At 42.6% G+C, this 18671-nt stretch overlaps 1 protein-coding gene and 1 non-coding gene across 2 annotated transcripts in view; both read left to right on the forward strand.

The window, feature by feature from the left end:
- Positions 1-6804: 6804 nt before the first annotated feature.
- Positions 6805-18671, forward strand: part of LOC132517527 (zinc finger protein 791-like) — a 48298-nt gene continuing 36431 nt past the window's right edge. Inside the window, exons 1-2 of the mRNA XM_060144902.1 lie at positions 6805-6927; positions 10695-10739. Of these exons, the coding sequence (XP_060000885.1) occupies positions 10722-10739 (18 nt within the window). The 5' untranslated portion in view covers positions 6805-6927; positions 10695-10721. The remainder of the gene's footprint in view (positions 6928-10694; positions 10740-18671) is intronic.
- LOC132518895 (U6 spliceosomal RNA) lies at positions 14135-14238 on the forward strand. The gene has a single exon (XR_009540019.1). It is a non-coding gene; the product is annotated as a U6 spliceosomal RNA (small nuclear RNA).

Here is an 18671-nt window from a genome sequence, read left to right on the forward strand (position 1 = left end):
TGTATTTCCATAAAATTACACCTCTCCTGCCTTTCCTTCCACCTTCTCCACCTCTTCCACCTTTGCCATCCCTCAGAGAGCTAGACCACCCCCTCCTATTCAGTCTATTCAATGTGGAGACAAGGATGAAGACCCTTTATGATGATTCACTTCTACTTAATGAATAGTAAATATTCATCATACTGTACAGTTAATCAACTTTATTGTATATGTGTGTGAATGACTTCATGTGAAAATCTAATAACTGTGTGGCAAGAACTCTATGAGATGTTTTTGTGTCATTATTGTCATCATCTCTTAATTATTATCATCTGCAAGACTTGTAAGGAAGTGGAAAGCCTATCCTTACTTAGGTATAAAGTGAGTGATATTTAATATAAAATTAGTGATGTGTAAATTTTATTACTGTTTTATAACTTTGCTTTCAAAGAATTACGTTACCATACAGTATGCTTCTCTCTAGTAACTGGAGAAACTGCATATCAGCCTATGATCACAGGTAAGTGGTTTTTTCAAAAAATGGAACAATGTTTTCAATACTGTATTACGAATATGACCATAATACATGATAAAAATTTTATAATGATTTATTCATTAGTTATAGGCTAGGATACCATGAAGCAACTGTATCCATTACACGAGGCTACCATAAAGCAATCATACTGCCATTTCTTCATTATCAGTGCATGAATCATTATAATTATGAATTTCTTTTTCACATTATCTTTTCATTTTTGATGTCATGTTAGTAATACATATAACATCACAGCGTTTTGTATCATATAAGACAATATTGATGGAGGTACTGATAGACAATTCATCTTGTAAACAGAAGACAAACTTATGGTATTGATAAATACAGTACAGTACTGTAAATGTATTTTCCTTATGAGTTCCTTAATATTTTATTTTCTCTTGCTTACTTTCTTGTAATAATACAGTATACAGTCATATTACATACAAAATATGTGCTAATCAGCTGTTTATGTTATCTGGTCAACAGTAGTCTATTAATAAAGTTTTGGGGGAGTCAATAGTTATATGTAGATTTTTGACTGCCTGGGGACAGCACCTCTAACCCCTGCATTGTTCAAGGGTCAGCTGTAGTTGACAACCTACAGCACCCTCTCATGATAAAAACCCTCAGCAAACCAGGTATTGATAGAAATTTCCTTCACATGAAAATGAGCATCGATGAAAAACATCACAGCTGATATTATATTTAATTGGTGAAAAACTGGATGCTTTCCCCTGAATATCAGGAAGGAAACAATGATATCTGCTCTTATCATTTCTATTTGACAATACCCTGGGGGTTTTAGCCAGGACAATTGTGCAATGAATAAATGAATGAAAAGGAAATAAAATGAATCCAGGTTGGATAAGAGAAAGTAATGCTGTCTCTACATGTAGATGATGTATCCTGTAAATAGAAAACTCTATAAGGAATCCACTTTTTTAAAAAAAAATATTAGAAATGATAATCGAGTTTGGCAAGGTTGTAGGGTACAAGATCAATATATAAAAATACATTCTATTTCTAATCACTTGCAACAAAAAATCTGAAAATGAAATTTAAAAAACAAATCCATTCACAAGAGCATAAAAATGAATAAAATAGGGGAGAGGGATAAATTGGGAGATTGGGATTGACATTTAAATGCTACTATGTATAAAATAGATGGCTAATAAAAGCCTACTGTATAGCACAGGAAACTCTGCTCAATACTCTGTGATGGCCTATATGGGAAAATAATCTAAAAAGAGAGTGGATATATGTATGTGTATAACTGATTCACTTTGCTGTACACCTGAAACTAACACAACATTGTAAATCAGCTGTACCGCAATAAAAATGAATAAAATAGTTAGGACTAAATTTAACAAAAGAAATACCAAGCAAAAACTCCAAAATCCACAAAACGTTGAGCAAAGTTAAAGATCTAATTACATGGTATAACCTCCCGTGTACGTACATTGGAAGACAATATTTTGAGATGGCAATACTCCTCCAAATGATCCACAGATTGAGTGCAATCTCTGTCAGAATCCCAACTGACTTCTTTATAGAAATTGTTAAACTGTTTCAAAAATTCAGATAGAATTGCAAGGTATCCAGAATAACCAAAACAATGAAAGCAAAAATCAAGTAGGAGGACTCACATTTCCTTATTTCAAAACTTTCTGCTGAACAGTGGTAATGAAGGTAGTGTGGTAATGACACAGGGATGGACATATAAATCATTGGAATAGAATGAGATTTCATAAATAAACCCATCCGTCTGTGGTCAACTGGTTTTCAAACACAATGCCAAGAATGGGAAAAGAATATTATTCTTAAAAGTTGGCACTGGGACGAGTGGATAGCCACATGCAAAAGAATGAAGTGGATGTTTACATCACAGCACATACAGTAATTTACCAAAATGGATCAAAGACCTAAACATAAGAGGTTAAACCTTAATACTCTTAGAAAAAATGTAGGGACTTCCCTGGAGGTCCAGTGGTTAAGACTCTGCACTTCCACTGCAGGGGCCACAGGTTCAATTCTTGGTCCTTGAACTAAGATCCTCGCATGACCAGTGGCGCGGCCAAAATATATATGTATATGGAGGAAAATATTCATGACCTTGGATTCGGCACAAAATTATTCAAGATGACACCAAAAAAAAAAGACAACTTGAATTTAATCAAAATTATTAACTTTTGTACTTAAGAGTATACTATCAAAAAGGTGAAAACACACATTGGGACCCAAGTTTACTATTGTGGGAATATAGAATGGTGCAGCCACTTTATTTATTTTTTATTAATTTATTTACTTACTTATTTTTGGCTGCATTGGGTCTTCCTTGCTGTTCGCAGGCTTTCTTTAGTTGCAGCGAGCAGGGGCTACTCTTCGTTGCGGTGTGTGGTCTTCACATTGTGGTGGCTTCTCTTGTTGTGGAGCCCGGGCTCTAGGCACGCGGGTTTCAGTAGTTGTGGCACTCGGGTTCAGTAGTTCTGGCGCACGGGCTTAGTTGCTCCGCAGCATGTGGAATCTTCCCGGACCAGGGCTCGAAGCCGTGTCCCCTGCATTGGCAGGTGGATTCTTAACCACTGCGCCACCAGAGAAGCCCGGTGCAGCCACTTTAGAAAACAGTATGGCATGGGAATTCCCTGGCAGTCCAGTGGTTAGGACTCCGCGCTTTCACTGCTCGGGGCCTGGTTCTATCTCTGGTCAAAGAACTAAGATCCTGCAAGCCGGGCGATGTGACCAAAACACGCGTGCACACACACACACACACACACAAAATCCCCACAAAAACAAACAAACAAACAAAAAACAGTATAGCAGTTCCTCAAAAATTATATTCAAAGTTACCATGTGATCCAGCAATACTGTTTCTGGGTATGTACTCCCAGGACTCAGATATTTCTACACCCATGTTCACAGGAATGTTATTCATGAGCCAAAAGGTGGTAGCAACACATGTGTCCATCAAAAATGAATGGATAACAAAATTTAGTATATACATAGAATGGATTTTATTCAGATTTAGAAAGAAAGGAAATTCTAACATATGCTGTAACATGGGTGAAACGAGAACATCATGCTAAGTGAAATAAGCCAGTCAAAAATGGACAACTACTATATGAATCCACTTGTATGAAGTACTTAGAATAGTGAAATTCATAGAGACAGAAAGTAGAATGGTGGTTGGTAGGGCCTGGTGGAAAGGGAAGTGGGAGATGTTGTTTAATATGTTTAGATTTTCAGTTTTGAAAGATGAAAACACTTCTGAGATTGATTTCCCAATGTCAGTGTACTTCTCACTACTGAACTGGACATTTAAGATGTAAACTTCATAGTATGTGTTAAAAGTTAAAATTTTAAAGCAAGAGAAGGAAAACACAGCCCACAGAATGGAAGAAAGTTTTGCAAATAAAATATCTAAGGGATTTGTATTGAAGGTGTATAAAGAACACTAATAACTCAGTAAGAAGTCAACTAACCCAATTTTAAAATATGAAAGAATGTAAATAGACATTTTTAAAGGAAAATGTACAAATGGTCAAGAACACATTAAAAGATGCTTGCACTAGCCATCAGAGAAATTCAAATCAAAACCCCAATGAGAGGGACTTCCCTGGTGGTGCAGTGGTTAAGACTCCATGCTCCCAATGCAGGGGGCTGGGGTTCAATCCCTGGTCAGGGAACTAGATCCCACATGCATGCCACAACTAAGGAGCCCATCTGCCGCAGATAAGAGCCGGTGCAACCAAATAAATAAATATATTTTAAAAAATGAGATACCACTTCACAACCACGAGGATAGCTAGAGTTAAAAAAGTGATATAATAAAATTTTTGTGGATGATATGGGAAAATTGGAACCCTCAACCACTGCCGGTGGGAATATAAAATGGTGCAACAACTTTGGAAAACAAATCTGGCAATTCCTTGGAAATTAAACCTAGAATTACCATAGGACCCATCAATTCATTCCTAGGTATATGCCCAATAGAAATGAAAATATGTCCAAACAAAAACTTGTACACGAAAGTTTATTGTAACGTTATTCATAATAGCCAAAAGGTGGAAACAAACTAAATGTCCATTAAGAAATGAGTAAATAAAGAAAATGTGTTTTACGCATACAGTGGAATATTATTCAGCCATAAAGATGAATGAGGTATCCATACATGCTACCACATAGAAATTCCTTGAAAAAGTTATGCTAAGCAACTGAAGTTAATTACAAAGATAATACTGCATATGATTCCATTCGTATATAACTCCAGAACAGGGAAATCTGTAGAAACAGAAAGATTAGAGGTTGCCTACAACTCTGGCTTGGAGGAGGAAGATGGGAATATAGGGAAGTGATATCTAAAGGGTACCAGGGTTTCTTTTAGAGGTGACAAAAATGTTCAAAAATTGTGGTGCTGATTGAACATATCTGTGAATGTACTGAAAAACATTGACTTGTACACATTAAAGGGATGCAGTGTATGGTATGTGTATTTTACCTCAATAAAACTATTCAGATAAATAAATGCATTAGAAGTTTTGAACCAATGTGTTAAGAATATTAAAAGTTTTCAAGTATATCCCACATTTCCAAAACTTATTGTTTTTTATATATATAATGTTCAATGTCAATTATACCTCGTTTGTTTTTTTTTGGTTTTGGTTTTGGTTTTGTTTTGCGGTACCGGGCCTCTCACTGTTGTGGCCTCTCCCGTTGCGGAGCACAGGCTCTGAACGCGCAGGCTCGGCGGCCATGGCTCACGGGCCCAGCCACTCCGCGGCGTGTGGGATCTTCCCAGACCGGGGCGCGAACCCGTGTCCCCTACATCGGCAGGCGGACTCTCAACTACTGTGCCACCAGGGAAGCCGCTGGTTTTGTTTTTTTTTTTTTAATTTATTTTTGGCTGCATTGGGTCTTCTTTGCTGCCCGCGGGCTTTCTCTAGTTGCAGCACACGGGCTTTCTCTAGTTGCAGCACACGCAGAGAAGACTGCGGTGTCTTCTCTCATTGCAGAGCACGCGCTCTAGGCGCTCGGTTTTCACTAGTTGTGGCAGGTAGTCTTCAGTAGTTGTGGCACAGGGCCTTAGTTGCTCCGCGGCACCAGGGATCGAACCCGTGTCCCCTGCATTGGCAGGTGGATTCTTAACCACTGTGTCACCAGGGAAGCCCCCAAAACTTATTGTTTTTTGTTATATTGGTAAAAATAGTAACTAGGGGCTTCCCTAGTTGCACGCAGCAACGAAGACCCAATGCAGCCAAAAATAAATAAATAAATTTATAAAAAAATAGTAACTGGATTGCCTTAGGGATATCATAGCCGTTTACATTTCAAAATTTCTAGGCACACACTCTGAAACTAAAATAAATTTCCTTCTAGTGTAAAATGTATACCTGAGAGTATTGTTGAACACATCTCGCAAATTATGATTGGTGGGAGAAGAGTCCCTGTTCCCAGGCAAGGGCTGCAGGGTTCAAACTTCCCACCAGAGTCAAGTGCTTGGGAGGCCAGGGGATTCTCTAGCTAAAATACCACATGTGTGGAGAGGTAAAAGTGACGGCCTCAACGCTGTCAACAAAGATAAAAATGGAGCCAGACTCTTTATTACACATGGTGAGGTCATTTTTCAGTGTGTTTGTAAACAAGGGTCACAGTATCCTGAGTGGCCTCACAGTCTATGCCAAGTATTGCCCTGTGGAGGTCCGCAAACCCTCTTCTCCCAGTTGGCCTGACCAGGGCGCCCCTCTTGCTTTGGATAAGGACATCGGTTGTTCCGGAATCTTACTCGGGAATTCCCTGAGCACACCAGTGTCCCCACATTCTGAAAGATTTGAGGAAGCCGCCACTGTCCCTCTAGGGCCAGTGACAAGTGTGGTTTAAAGGCAAACGTCGCTGGGCTTCCCTGGTGGCGCAGTGGTTGAGAGTCCGCCTGCCGATGCAGGGGACGCGGGTTCGTGCCCCGGTCCGGGAAGATCCCACATGCCGCGGAGCGGCTGGGCCCGTGAGCCATAGCCGCTGAGCCTGCGCGTCCGGAGCCTGTGCTCCGCAACGGGAGAGGCCACAACAGTGAGAAGCCCACGTACCGGAAAAAAAAAAAAAAAAAGGCAAACGTCGCTGGAAGGGACAAGCTCCTGCCCGCCTGTGGAAACTGGTTCTGCTCAATCATGTGACCTCCTGACCTGTTGTCACTCAGGAGAAAGGGGGGCGGGTGCTTGCGAACTGCCCAATCAGGGGCGCAGCAGGGGAAAGTGGGCGGGCCACGCTCTGCAAACTGAGTGGACGCTCGTGGCCACGATTTGCGTGGAATCTCGTCTGCGTTTAGGTGTCTCAGGTGTGTCTGCTGCAACGTAAATACGGGCTGCACGGGCCGCGGGAGTCTATGGGAAGACGCCGGAGGAGCCCAAAGCCGGGAAATGGTGAGTGTGCTGGGTCAGGTGTCCCAGGACAGGGAGGAGGGACAGTCTGAACCGGCCGTGGCGGGACGTGGGCCTCCCGACGCGGTAAACTCAGGAGTCTGCGGACCCAAAATCGCAGGGGACGCCGTTCAGACCTCATTCCCTCCGGCTGTCGCAGTGGCGGGGCTGGGTCGGCAGCCGGGACCCCGGGCGTCCTGTCCCGTCACTGCAGGCGGTGACTTAAGCCTGGAGCCTCTCTGGGCAGCTCTTCGCCCACAGCCCCGCGACTCGTCTAGAATGTGTGGTGACCATGGGGAGGGTTATCAGGGGACAATCGTGATTCCGTCTCCATGGTTCGTGCGTGGGAGGAGCTGTGGCCTGTGGGGTCCCAGTCCCTCCTTTCTTCCCAGGGGGCACTCGTTTTCTCCTGAGTTTTCCAAATGTTTGGAGAGCAGGGTCTCAAATCCAGGATCCAGACTAATTTCCAGATTAGCTCTTTTTAAAACTGGCAATAAATCCCTAAATTTCCACATCCCTCCCTCATTCCCACAGCCAACTTTCCGTCTTCAATTCAGAGCATCATTATCAACTCTTCGTTCTCCCTGGTGTATTTCAAACAGACCCAATATTTTAATTGTTTATCCTTTTTCTTTGTTTAAAAAATTATTTATTTTTGGCTGTCTTGGGTCTTCATTGCTGCACGCGGGCTTTCTCTAGTTGCGGCGAGCAGGGGCTACTCTTGGTTGCGGCACACGGGCTTCTCATTGCAGTGGCTTCTCTTGTTGCGGAGCATGGGCTCTAGGCGCATGGGCTTCAGTTGTGGCTCACGGGCTCAGTAGTTGTCGATCGCCGGCTCTAGAGCACAGGCTCAGTAGTTGCGGCGCACGGGCTTAGTTGCTCCGCGGCATGTGGGATCTTCCCGGACCAGGGCTCAAACCCGTGTCCGCTGCATTGGCAGGAGGATTCTTAACCGCTGCGCCACTATCCTTTTTCTAAAGAGTCATAGGTGGCTCTTTTTTAAGGATTTATACTTGCTGTGGATATTTTCCATGAGAGGAAATCTGAGAATAACCACCAGGAACTGAAACCAACCACCTGGAACTGAAACCGTATAACTCAGATTGGGGCTTGAACCCACGGTCTTTTAACTGAGATCTCACACCTGGTCTCAGGACTTAATGAAGCTCAGGTCCTTGATGTCTCATCGCAGAAAGAATTCAGTGAGAGACAAAGCGATAGGTAAGAAGTGGACACACTCCACAGACAGAGTGTGGGCCATCTCAGAAGGTGAGAGTGGCACCAGGGTGTGGGGTTGGCCATTTTTATAGGGGTGGATAATTTCATAGGCTAATGAGTGGGAGGGGTATTCCAGCTATTTTGGAGAAGGGGTGGGGATTTCCAGGAATTGGGCCACTGCCCACTTTTTGACCTTTATGCTCGGCCTTGGAACTGTCATGGCACCTGTGAGTGTGTTACAATGAGTGTATACTGAGGCTCAAGGTCTAGTGGAAGTCAACTTGTCCGCCATCTTGGACCTATTCTGTTCTAATCAGTTTATGTCATGTCCTCAGGCTATGTCATTCTTTTAAAGGTTGTGCCGTGTCCCCTTCCCTCCTGTTTCAGAACTACATTGTATGAAATCCTTGTGCCTCTCCTCGAGGATCTTGGGCACAGACATCCTATGGGTAGTCCTTTAGGTAGAGTTTCTTCTTTGGAATCGTTCCTGGGTGTTCTCTCCTGTAATCACTTCCCCTCCCTGGGTTTGTCACCCTGGAAAGATTTATTCATGTATGTGAGCCTCAGTTATTCAAAAAATTAAAATTTATGTAAGCAGTGGAGCTTGAACGATAGCATTTTCCAAAGAGGCAAGAAATAGGTGAGTTTCAGAAAAAAGAAAATATTCTTGTATTACATTGCATTAAAAATTCTTGTTTCTTTTTTCTTCCCTCCCTGAGCAGGCGTAGTAATATCCTGAGGTCTGTTCTTTTTGTTTTGGGTTTTTTTTGGGGGGGCGGGGGGTTGTTCAAATGCAATTCCAGGGCTTGAGGTGTTCAAGTACAGTTTTTTAAAAATTTTTATTGAAATATAGTTGATTTACAATGTGTTAGTTTCAGATGTACAGTCAAGTGATTCAGTCACATATATACATATATACGTGTATATTTATATGTGAATATATGTATATATACTTTTTAGATGCTTTTCCATTACAGGTTATTGATATTGAGTATAGTTCCCTGTGCTATACAGTAGGTCCTTGTTAGTTATCTGTTTTATATATAGTAGTGTGTATATTTTAATCCCAAACTCCTAATTTACCCCCCCCAATTATGTTTTTATAAAACAATTTCTTGCTGTGGAAATAATTAATTAATATCATTATTTTCTGAGAGTAATAGATACTTATGCGTTTTCTTGTTGAACTAGAAAAAAGCCTTACAATTTTCCCCTCCTTTCTACATAAACACTAGGTTTGTGTGATTTTGCTAGATTCTTCAGCCACTGGGGTCATTTAAAATAGCATCTTGTGGTCCAAAGCAATGTGACTGGGAGCAGAGGCCTGAGGTCAGTGACTCAAGGTAAGGCCCCCTTGAGGCTGCAAAGGGAAGTACTTGAAGGCCCAGCTGGTTCTTCCTGGAGAGCCCAGCAGGTGTCCTACCTGCTCACACCCACCATGGAAGGAGCCTTTAAGCTGAGAGAAGCTACAGAGCCCTGGAAAGCTGGGGATAACAACTGCACATGGCAGAAAGGGTTTGGGGGGAGATGGGATGGTGATGCCCCTTTTGAGGTTGTAACCGTGGTTCCCGCGGGTCTGTTTCTAGGTATAGGCTGGAGTTGTTGGGTTTTTTTTTTTAAATATAAATTTATTTATTTATTTTTTGCCTGAGTTGGGTCTTTGTTGCTGCATGTGGTCTTTCTCTAGTTGCTGCAAGCAGGGGCTACTCTTCGTTGTGGTGCACGGGCTTCTCATTGCGGTGGCTTCTCTTGTTGTGGAGCACGGGCTCTAGGCATGGGCTTCAGTAGTTGTGGCTTGCGGGCTCTAGAGTGCAGGCTCAGTAGTTGTGGTGCATGGGCTTAGTTGCTCCACGGCATGTGGGATCTTCCCGGGCCAGGGCTCAAACCCTTGTCCCCTGCATTGGCAGGTGGTTTCTTAACCACTGCGCCACCAGGGAAGCCCTAGGTTGGAGTTTTACATCCACAGTGTAGCTGCGCTCAGAGTGTAATTTGTTTACATTGAGAAAGTCTGTGACAGGAGTTCTGTGTCCTGGGTTAGGGGTCATGAATTTGGGAGTTCTTTTGGGTCAGAATCTTAAATTGAATTCTACTGAGAGTTTTCTCACTGTGGGAATGGAAGCCTGAAAAAGGGAGTGGTTCCATTATTCCCCAGGGAGAGGAGGGCGTGTGGCGCTCCCAGAGTCCATCCCTGTGGCTGCTCAGGTGCCCCCACCCTCCTTCACCAGGGACTGACCTGGTCCAGCGGTTCTATCTCAACCAGGAGAGGCTAGTGGGTGTTAAACTTTCAAACAGGCTCCTTCTGTCCTGTGAGATGCTGACTGCTTATCTGTGCTGATTCCAATATTTGTGTCTCTTTCCTCTGGATTCTTTTATCCATTGAATAGTGCAGCCCTTTGGCTGTAGTTTCCCTTAGCACTTTGTAATTAATTCCCTGTGTGGGAAATAACATTTTTAGTTTCTTGGGCTTAAAGAAAAATCTCAGTTGATTGAGAGATATGATGTCGGTAAGGCAAGAAAATTGTGGAACTAAATAGAATTTTTGTTCCTTTTAGGGAAGAGAACCTCAAGATGTGAGATGAATGTGTTTACGTTTTCAGGTATGTGTTTCATTTTACATCAGTGTTTGTGCATGTCCTTAGAGAATATTGAAATTTAAAAGGCAGGGAGCTCCCTGGCAGTCCAGTGGTTAGGACTCGTGGCTTTCACTGCTGGTTTAATCCCTGGTCAAGGAAATAAGATCCTGCAAGCCGTGCAGCACAGCCAAGAAAAAAAAAAAGCTAAAGCAATTGATGTGAGGACAGCTAATCAAAGCTTACATACATCTTTGAAAATTCTACTGCATTTAAAGAACTAAACCCAAACCCCTGTTGCATTATGTTATATTGATTTCTGAAAATACCACCCTCCCCCATGTGAGATATAGGGAAGGGACAAACTAGGATACACCTTGTCATTTTAGTTAGCAAGGGATTTGAAAATTATGGTTTATACTTTTGTAACCATTAGTGTTCAAAGGAATTAGATCTTAACAATAGTTTCCTATGTACAAAAGTTAAAATTAAAGAAAGACTATTAAATAGTAACACGGGGTGTATATACTTTGCTTATTTTCAAGAAACCTGTGAGATACAAAAGCCTAACTTAAGCAAAGTCACTGCCCACCTATCCTGGTCCCCTCCAGCATTGTTACTCCAGCCACTGCAGATACACAGTTTTAATCATTTCTTTAGCTTCCTGTTAATGTTTCTTTATATAAAAACAAGCCATTGTGAATTCATATTTTTCATACCCAAGTTTGTCCTTATAATGAGTAGTCAGACTCCACATTTTTGAAACTTGATTAAAGTATAGTTGGTATACAATGTTGTGTTAATTTTTGCTGTACAGCAAAGTGATTCAGTTATACATATATACATTCTTTTTCATATTCTTTTCCATTATGGTTTATCACAGGATATTGAATATAGTTCCCTGTGTTACAAAGTAGGATCTTGTTGTTTATCCATTCTATATATCACAGTTTGCATCTGCTCACATTCCCAGTCCTTCCCTCCCCCAGCCCCCCTCCCCCTTGGCAACCACAAGTCTGTTCTCTGTGTTTGTACAGACTCCACGCTTTTTGATGTTTACCGACAGCTTACGCCTCCCTTCTCTCTTCCCCTTGTGTCCACGCCCGGAAAAGCCGATAACAAAATCTGTAGTCCTCTGGCATTAGTTTCACATTCCAGCCACACAAGCCCCTGTCTGTGTGCAGAACTCTTATCCTGGCCCAACCCCTGACAAAGATTCTTTGCTTGACCAGAGAATCGTTGGTTCTGACCCTAAACCTTCTCCTGGGCCTATCTGTGTAGTTCCTCATGAAATCCAGTTTTACCAGAAACCCTGCTGCGTCAGTTAAACCGAATTCCCCAGCTGCCCATGTCTGATTGCCTTCTGTATCTGATTGGGTTCCTACACTCCCGCCATTGCTCAGGTGATGTGCGATCACCCTGGCCTGACTTCAGTAAGAATCCTGTTAGGTCAGTTTATCCAGACCCACCAATCCCTGGTTTTTCTTTTAGTAATTTTCCATCCACTGACGCCCCCCACCCTGCTCTGGCCATGAATTCCCACTTCCACGTGCTGTATTCAGAGTTGAGCCTAGTCTCATTTCCCCCTGGCTGTGAAATCCCATCGCAGTGGTCTCTGTACCTGTCCCAGGGGTTCTGGATAAAATCTGCTTTACCTCTTTGACAAGTGTCACTGAATATTTTTCCTTTAACATCCCCTAGCCGTGATAAAAATCCAGGCCAGGCTCCTTTCCTTGCTTTCTGAAGCCTTCTCAGAGCTGCTGGAGAGGCCAGCCCTGCCCTCCCCCCAAGAGCGTGATTACGTGGGTCATAGACCTTTTTTTTTGGCCCCACTGGGTGGCATGCGGGATCCTAGTTCCCTGACCAGGGATCAAACCTATGCCCCCTGCATTGGGAGAGCGGAGCCTTAACCACTGGGCAACCAGGGAAGTCCCGGTCATAGGCTTTTTCCTACCCTGAGTGTGTGTGTGTGTTTGCATGACACACCAGCATCAGTCTCAACATGGAAATCACATCTCTTCAGGTGGCAAGAACAGTTGGTGTGGTGAGCAGCCTGGCCAGACATGACCACCACCCGTGGGTCTGTCTTCTCTTGCTCTGACTCGCTCACCTGCTGTGTTGTCTTGTGGCAGCCGGGGCTGTGGGCTGCTAGGTGCCAGGGACCTCGTGCTGTGAGCTGTGCTGCCTGTGTTGCATTGTTGACCATACGAAGCCTCAGTTTTAGATTCAGCAGACGAGAGTTGGCAGTTTCAAGAATTCCTAGGCTTTGGGGAGCAGCAGTATGGGATTGGCACCCTCCTTGTATTAGTCCTGGGTTGATATCTTTGCCAGGATTTATCTGTGTGTTAGAGTGAAGCTGTGACAGAGGCAGGCTTGGCCCCGACATACCCCAGTGAGGGTGAGAGAGAGAGAGAGACTATGCCCTGTGCAAGAGGTGGCTCCACTGAGTGTTGCTCTTGAAAGAACAGTCATTTAAAAAGACAGAAAAAGAGAAGAGAGGGGGAAAGACAGCCAATAGATGGCAGGCTGAATCCGCCCTCCTAATACCAGGGGGCGCACCAGGACCCCTAAGTACCTCTGCTGCTGCCCCTGTCTCTACTGCAACAAAGCTCCTGACCGTCAGAGTTACAGGGGGCAACACCCATGGCATCCTTGTGGCACAGCCAAGGGATTAGTTCAAACTGACCTAAACTTGCGGTCCTTAAACCCTATAAAGCAACCTGTTGTCCTGGAGGAGACCCCTATTCCTCATGGCATTAATGTGAGGCCCTCTGGAGGGAAAAATTTTATAAATACCAGGGTAGAGAGGTCACCCTCTCCCCCGAAGTATATACAGTGACTGAAAAACTAAAACAGGGAAGGACAGGAGAGAGGAAATAAGTGAAAAAATACTGAAACAAAGGTCCACAATTTAACCCAACTGGAAATCTAAAATACAGTAAAAGAATTTACACAACAGAAAAGATAAAGGGGCACTGTTTGGTTTCTGGGGCCTCTACAACATAGTTTCTGAATTAATTTTGTCATCTGCTATATTGCATTGATTCACAAACCTTCATGCAAATAATACTGGGTCTCGGGCTTCCCTGGTGGCGCAGTGGTTGAGAGTCTGCCTGCCGATGCAGGGGACACGGGTTCGTGCCCCGGTCCGGGAAGATCCCACATGCCGCGGAGCGGCTGGGCCCGTGAGCCGTGGCCGCTGAGCCTGCGCGTCCGGAGCCTGTGCTCCACAACGGGAGAGGCCACAACAGTGAGAGGCCCACGTATCGCAAAAAATAATAATAGTAATACTGGGTCTCACGGTACAGTTATATTAGGATCCCACTAAACTTAAGCAAGGTAAGATAATTTCTAAGATTATCTAAGATGATCTAAGATTCCCAATAATCTTAGAGGAGTTACTGGATATAAAATAGGGGACAGTGCTCACTTCGGCAGCACATATACTAAAATTGGAATGATACAGAGACTAACATGGCCCCTGTGCAGGGATGACACGCAAATTCGTGAAGCTTTCCATATTTAAAAAAAAAATTATCAAAGCTATAAGACCCACTGATAGACAGTAAACTTTACTATGTTAATAAAAACTACATGTGCTATATCGCACATTTTAAAAATATTTTGATAACTGTATTTCTACATAATTTGTTTCCTTTATAATTCTATGTATTTTTTGCAGTAAAAACATTATTCCAAAAATATAACTATAAAAAAAATAAAATAGGAGACAAATAAGCATGTCTCACCTTAACCATCAGCCAACTTGCCTAAAGACCCCATAGTCATAGGATTCATTTGTCCTAAAGTATCCTATAGTGAACAGGAAAGCTCTGAACTAATGATTCACAAATTAAAATTAAATAATTTTTTAAAATAAATTTATTTATTTATTTATTTTTGACTGCTTTGGGTCTTCGTTGCTGCACGTGGGCTTTCTCTAGTTGCAGCAAGTGGGGACTACTCTTCATTGTGGTGTGTGGGCTTCTCATTGCAGTGGCTTCTCATTGTGGAGCACGGGCTCTAGGCACATGGGCTTTGGTAGTTGTGGCACACGGACTCAGTAGTTGTGACATGCTGGCTCAGTACTTGTGGCTCGTGGGCTCTAGAACGCAGGCTCAGTACTTGTGTGCATGGGCTTAGTTGCTCCACGGCATGTGGGATCTTCTTGGACCAGGGCTTGAACCCGTGTCCCCTGCATTGGCAGGCAGATTCTTAACCACTGCGCCACCAGGGAAGTCCTTAAATAATGTTTTTGCCAATTCCAAATTGGCTTGACAAAATGGGACCCCACAGATTTATCCCCCAGGTAGATAATATGTGCCAAAGTAAATTAAACAGGGCTTTGAAGGATTGAAAACCATTACAAAAAATTATTTCGTGAAGAGGTGATTACTTGCAGTGCTTCTCCTTTACACAGCTGAATTTGGCCTGTTCTAAAACATGAAAAGAAGGAATGGCACTTGGTACAACCACTGTGGAAAACATTATGGAGGTTCCTTAAAAAACTAAAAGTAGGACTTCCCTGGTGGCGCAGTGGTTGCGAGTCCACCTGCTGATGCAGGGGACACGGGTTCGTGCCCCGGTCCGGGAAGATCCCACATGCCGCGGAGCGGCTGGGCCTGTGAGCCATGGCCGCTGAGCCTGCGCGTCCGGAGCCTGTGCTCCGCGGCGGGAGGGGCCCCAGCAGTGAGAGGCAAAAAAAAACAAAAAAACAAAAAAACTAAAAGTAGAACTAACATATGATCCAGCAACCCCATTCCTGGGCATGTATCTGGAGAAAATCATAATTCAAAAAGATACGTGCAAAAAAAAAAAAAAAAAGATACGTGCATCCCAGTGTTCATTGCAGCACTATTTACAGTAGCCAAGCCATGGAAGCAATCTAAATGTCTATCAACAGAGGAATGGATAAAGAAGATGTGGTACTTATATACAATGGAATATTGCTTAGCCATAAAAAAAGAATGAAATAATGCCATTTGCAGCAACATACATGAACCTAGAGATTGTCATACTAAGTGAAGTAAGTCAGAGAGAGAAAGACAAATGTCATAATTTTAAAAAATGATACAAATGGAATCTAATTTTTTAAAAAATGATACAAATGAACTTATTTACCAAACAGAAACAGACTTACAGATATTGAAAGCAAACTTATGTTTACCAAAGGGGAAACGTTGGAGGGAGGGATAAATCCGGAGCTTGGGATTTACATACACTACTATATGTAAGACAGATAACCAACAAGGACCTACTGTATAGCACAGGGAACTCTACTCAATATTGTGTGATAACCTATATGAGAAAAGAATCTGAAAAAGAATATATCATATGTATAATTGAATCACCTTGCTATACACCTGAAACTAACACCACGTTGTAAATCAACTATACTCCAGTAAAATTAAAAAAAAGAAAAGGAATGAATGACACCTCACAGTGGATTACCTTGAGTTTGTGGTCTCACCACACAAACCCCTGTACCCAGTCCCCAACATTGTGGAAATTACTGACTCTGTCCAATCAGCAGCTGGTAAATATCATGCTCCCACAGATTTGGTTAAGTCTGTTGTGTTCAGTCCCTGTTTCAACAGTCTCTCAGCTTCAGTTGGCCTTCACCTCTTAAGGGATGTGATGCACTTTTAACTGGTTAACCTTAGGGAACTTGAACACCATTGTCACTGCACACAGTCTCTGCAGGCAGGATGTGAGCTGTATCGACCTTGCTCTGGGAGCACAGGTATGACGTTACATTAATGACATTCTCCTCTGAGGAAGTTCATTTGGGGACATACAGATACTGAAAAAAGGAGCTCCTGGCAAGTGGATGGGTCATTAGCCCATCCATAAATAAGGCCCTGACACTGGTTAAATTCTTAAGAATTACATGGTAAACAAGGGGCTGTTCCCTCCTTGACACCATGAAGAAATAGCTGTTGTCCCTCTTAGCACTCACAGCATCTCCTAGGTTGTTTTGGTGTTTGGAAGGCAACATATTCTTTCCTTACAAACTTTACTTCTATGCAAGAAACTCCCCTCCTTGGCCCACACTTTGTGACATTAGAGCTGTAATTACCACCAGGTACTGAGCTCTCCTGAAAACAGAGGATCTCCTCCACCCTGAAAACAGCCCCCCATAAGCTCAGCACAGGCTACTGAGACCTCCTTGAGACATGATGGAGCCCTCTGGCATAGCCTCCCTGCAGGAGGGGGCACCCCCCCTCAGTCCCTTTCTAGATGCCACAGTTCTGGAAGAGGTCTCTTCACCATTCACTATGTTACCTATAGGTTTGTCATGTATGGTTTTTATTATGTTGAGGTATATTCGTTCTATACCTAAGTTGCTTAGAGTTTTTATCACGAAAGGATGTTAAATTTTGTCAAATGCTTTTTCTGCGTCTGTTGAGGTGATCATATAATTTTTTCCCTTTATTTAGTTAATTTAGTGTAACACATTTATTGATTTGCGTATGTGGAACCACCCTTGCATCCCAGGGATAAATCCAACTTGATCATGTTGTATAAGCCTTCTAATGTGCTGTGAATTTGGTTTCTTTTATTTTGTAGAGGATTTTTACATCTATGTTCATCAGGGGTATTGGCTTGTTATTTTCTATTCTTGTAGTGTCCTTGTCTGGCTTTGGTATCGGTGATGCTGGCCTCATAAAATGAGTTTGGAAGTGTTCCCTTCTCTCCAAGTTGTTGCAAGAGTTTGAGAAGAATTGATATTAATTCTTCTTTAAATCTTTGGTATAATTCAGCAGTGAAGCCATCTGGTCCTGGACTTTTCTTTGTTGGGAGGCTTTTGATTACTGATTCAACCACCTTACTCCTTATTTAGCGGTTCAGATTTTCTGTTTTCGTCATCCAGTCACAGTAGGTTGTATGTTTATAAGAATTTATCTAATATCTCTAAATCAGGGATCCCCACCCCCCAGGCCACGAACTGATATGGGTCCGTGGCCTGTTAGGAACCGGGCCGCACAGCAGGAGGTGAGCAGCAGGCAAGGAGCGAAGCTCCATCTGTATTTACAGCTGCTCTGCATTGCTCACATTACTGCCTGAGCTCCGCCTCCTGTCAGCATTATGGTGAGTTGTATAATTAGTTCATTATGTATTACAATGTAATAATAATAGAAATAAAGTGCACAATAAATGTAATGCACTTGAATCATCCTGAAACCATCCCCCCCCTGCCCCCAGTCCGTGGAGAAATTGTCTTCCATGAAACCGGTCCCTGGTGCCAAAAAGGGTGGGAACCGCTGCTCTAGGTTATCCAATTTATTAGCATATAACTGTTCATAGTAATTTTTTATGATCCCTTATATTCCTGTTGTACCCCATATAATTTATCCCGTTTCACTTCTGATTTTATTAATTTGAATCTTTTCTTGTTTTTCTTAGTCTAGCTAATGGTTTGTCTTTTCAAACAACCAATTCTTAGTTACTTTGACTAGTTTTATACTTTCATGTGTTTTCACGTTACTAATTAGCATCCTTTCATTTCAGTTTGAGGAAATCCATTTCTTGTAAAGCAGGTGTAGTGGTGGTGAACTCCCTCAGCTTTTGTTTGTTTGCGAAGTCTTTGTTTCCTCCATTTCTGAAGGACGGCTTTGGTGAGTAAAGCTTTCTCGGTTGGCAGTTTCTTTCTTTCAGCTCTTTGCATATGTCATGCCACTCTCTTATGGCCTCACGGTTTCTGCTGAGAAATTTGTTGATAGTCTATTGGGGTTCCCTTTATGTGATGTATCACTTTCCTCCTGTTACTTTCAAAATTCTCTTTCTTTGATTTTTAATAATTCGATTATAATGCATCTTTATGAAGTCTTCTTTGGGTTTAACCTGTTTAGGGATATTTGAGCTTTAGGTACCTGGATGTCCATATCTTTCCCATTATTTGGGAAGTTTCCAGTCATCATTTCTTTAGATAGGCTTTCTACCCTTCTCCTTATAGAC

The sequence above is a fragment of the Lagenorhynchus albirostris genome, chromosome 3 (genome assembly GCF_949774975.1).
Source record: "Lagenorhynchus albirostris chromosome 3, mLagAlb1.1, whole genome shotgun sequence".
Lineage (NCBI taxonomy): Eukaryota > Metazoa > Chordata > Mammalia > Artiodactyla > Delphinidae > Lagenorhynchus > Lagenorhynchus albirostris.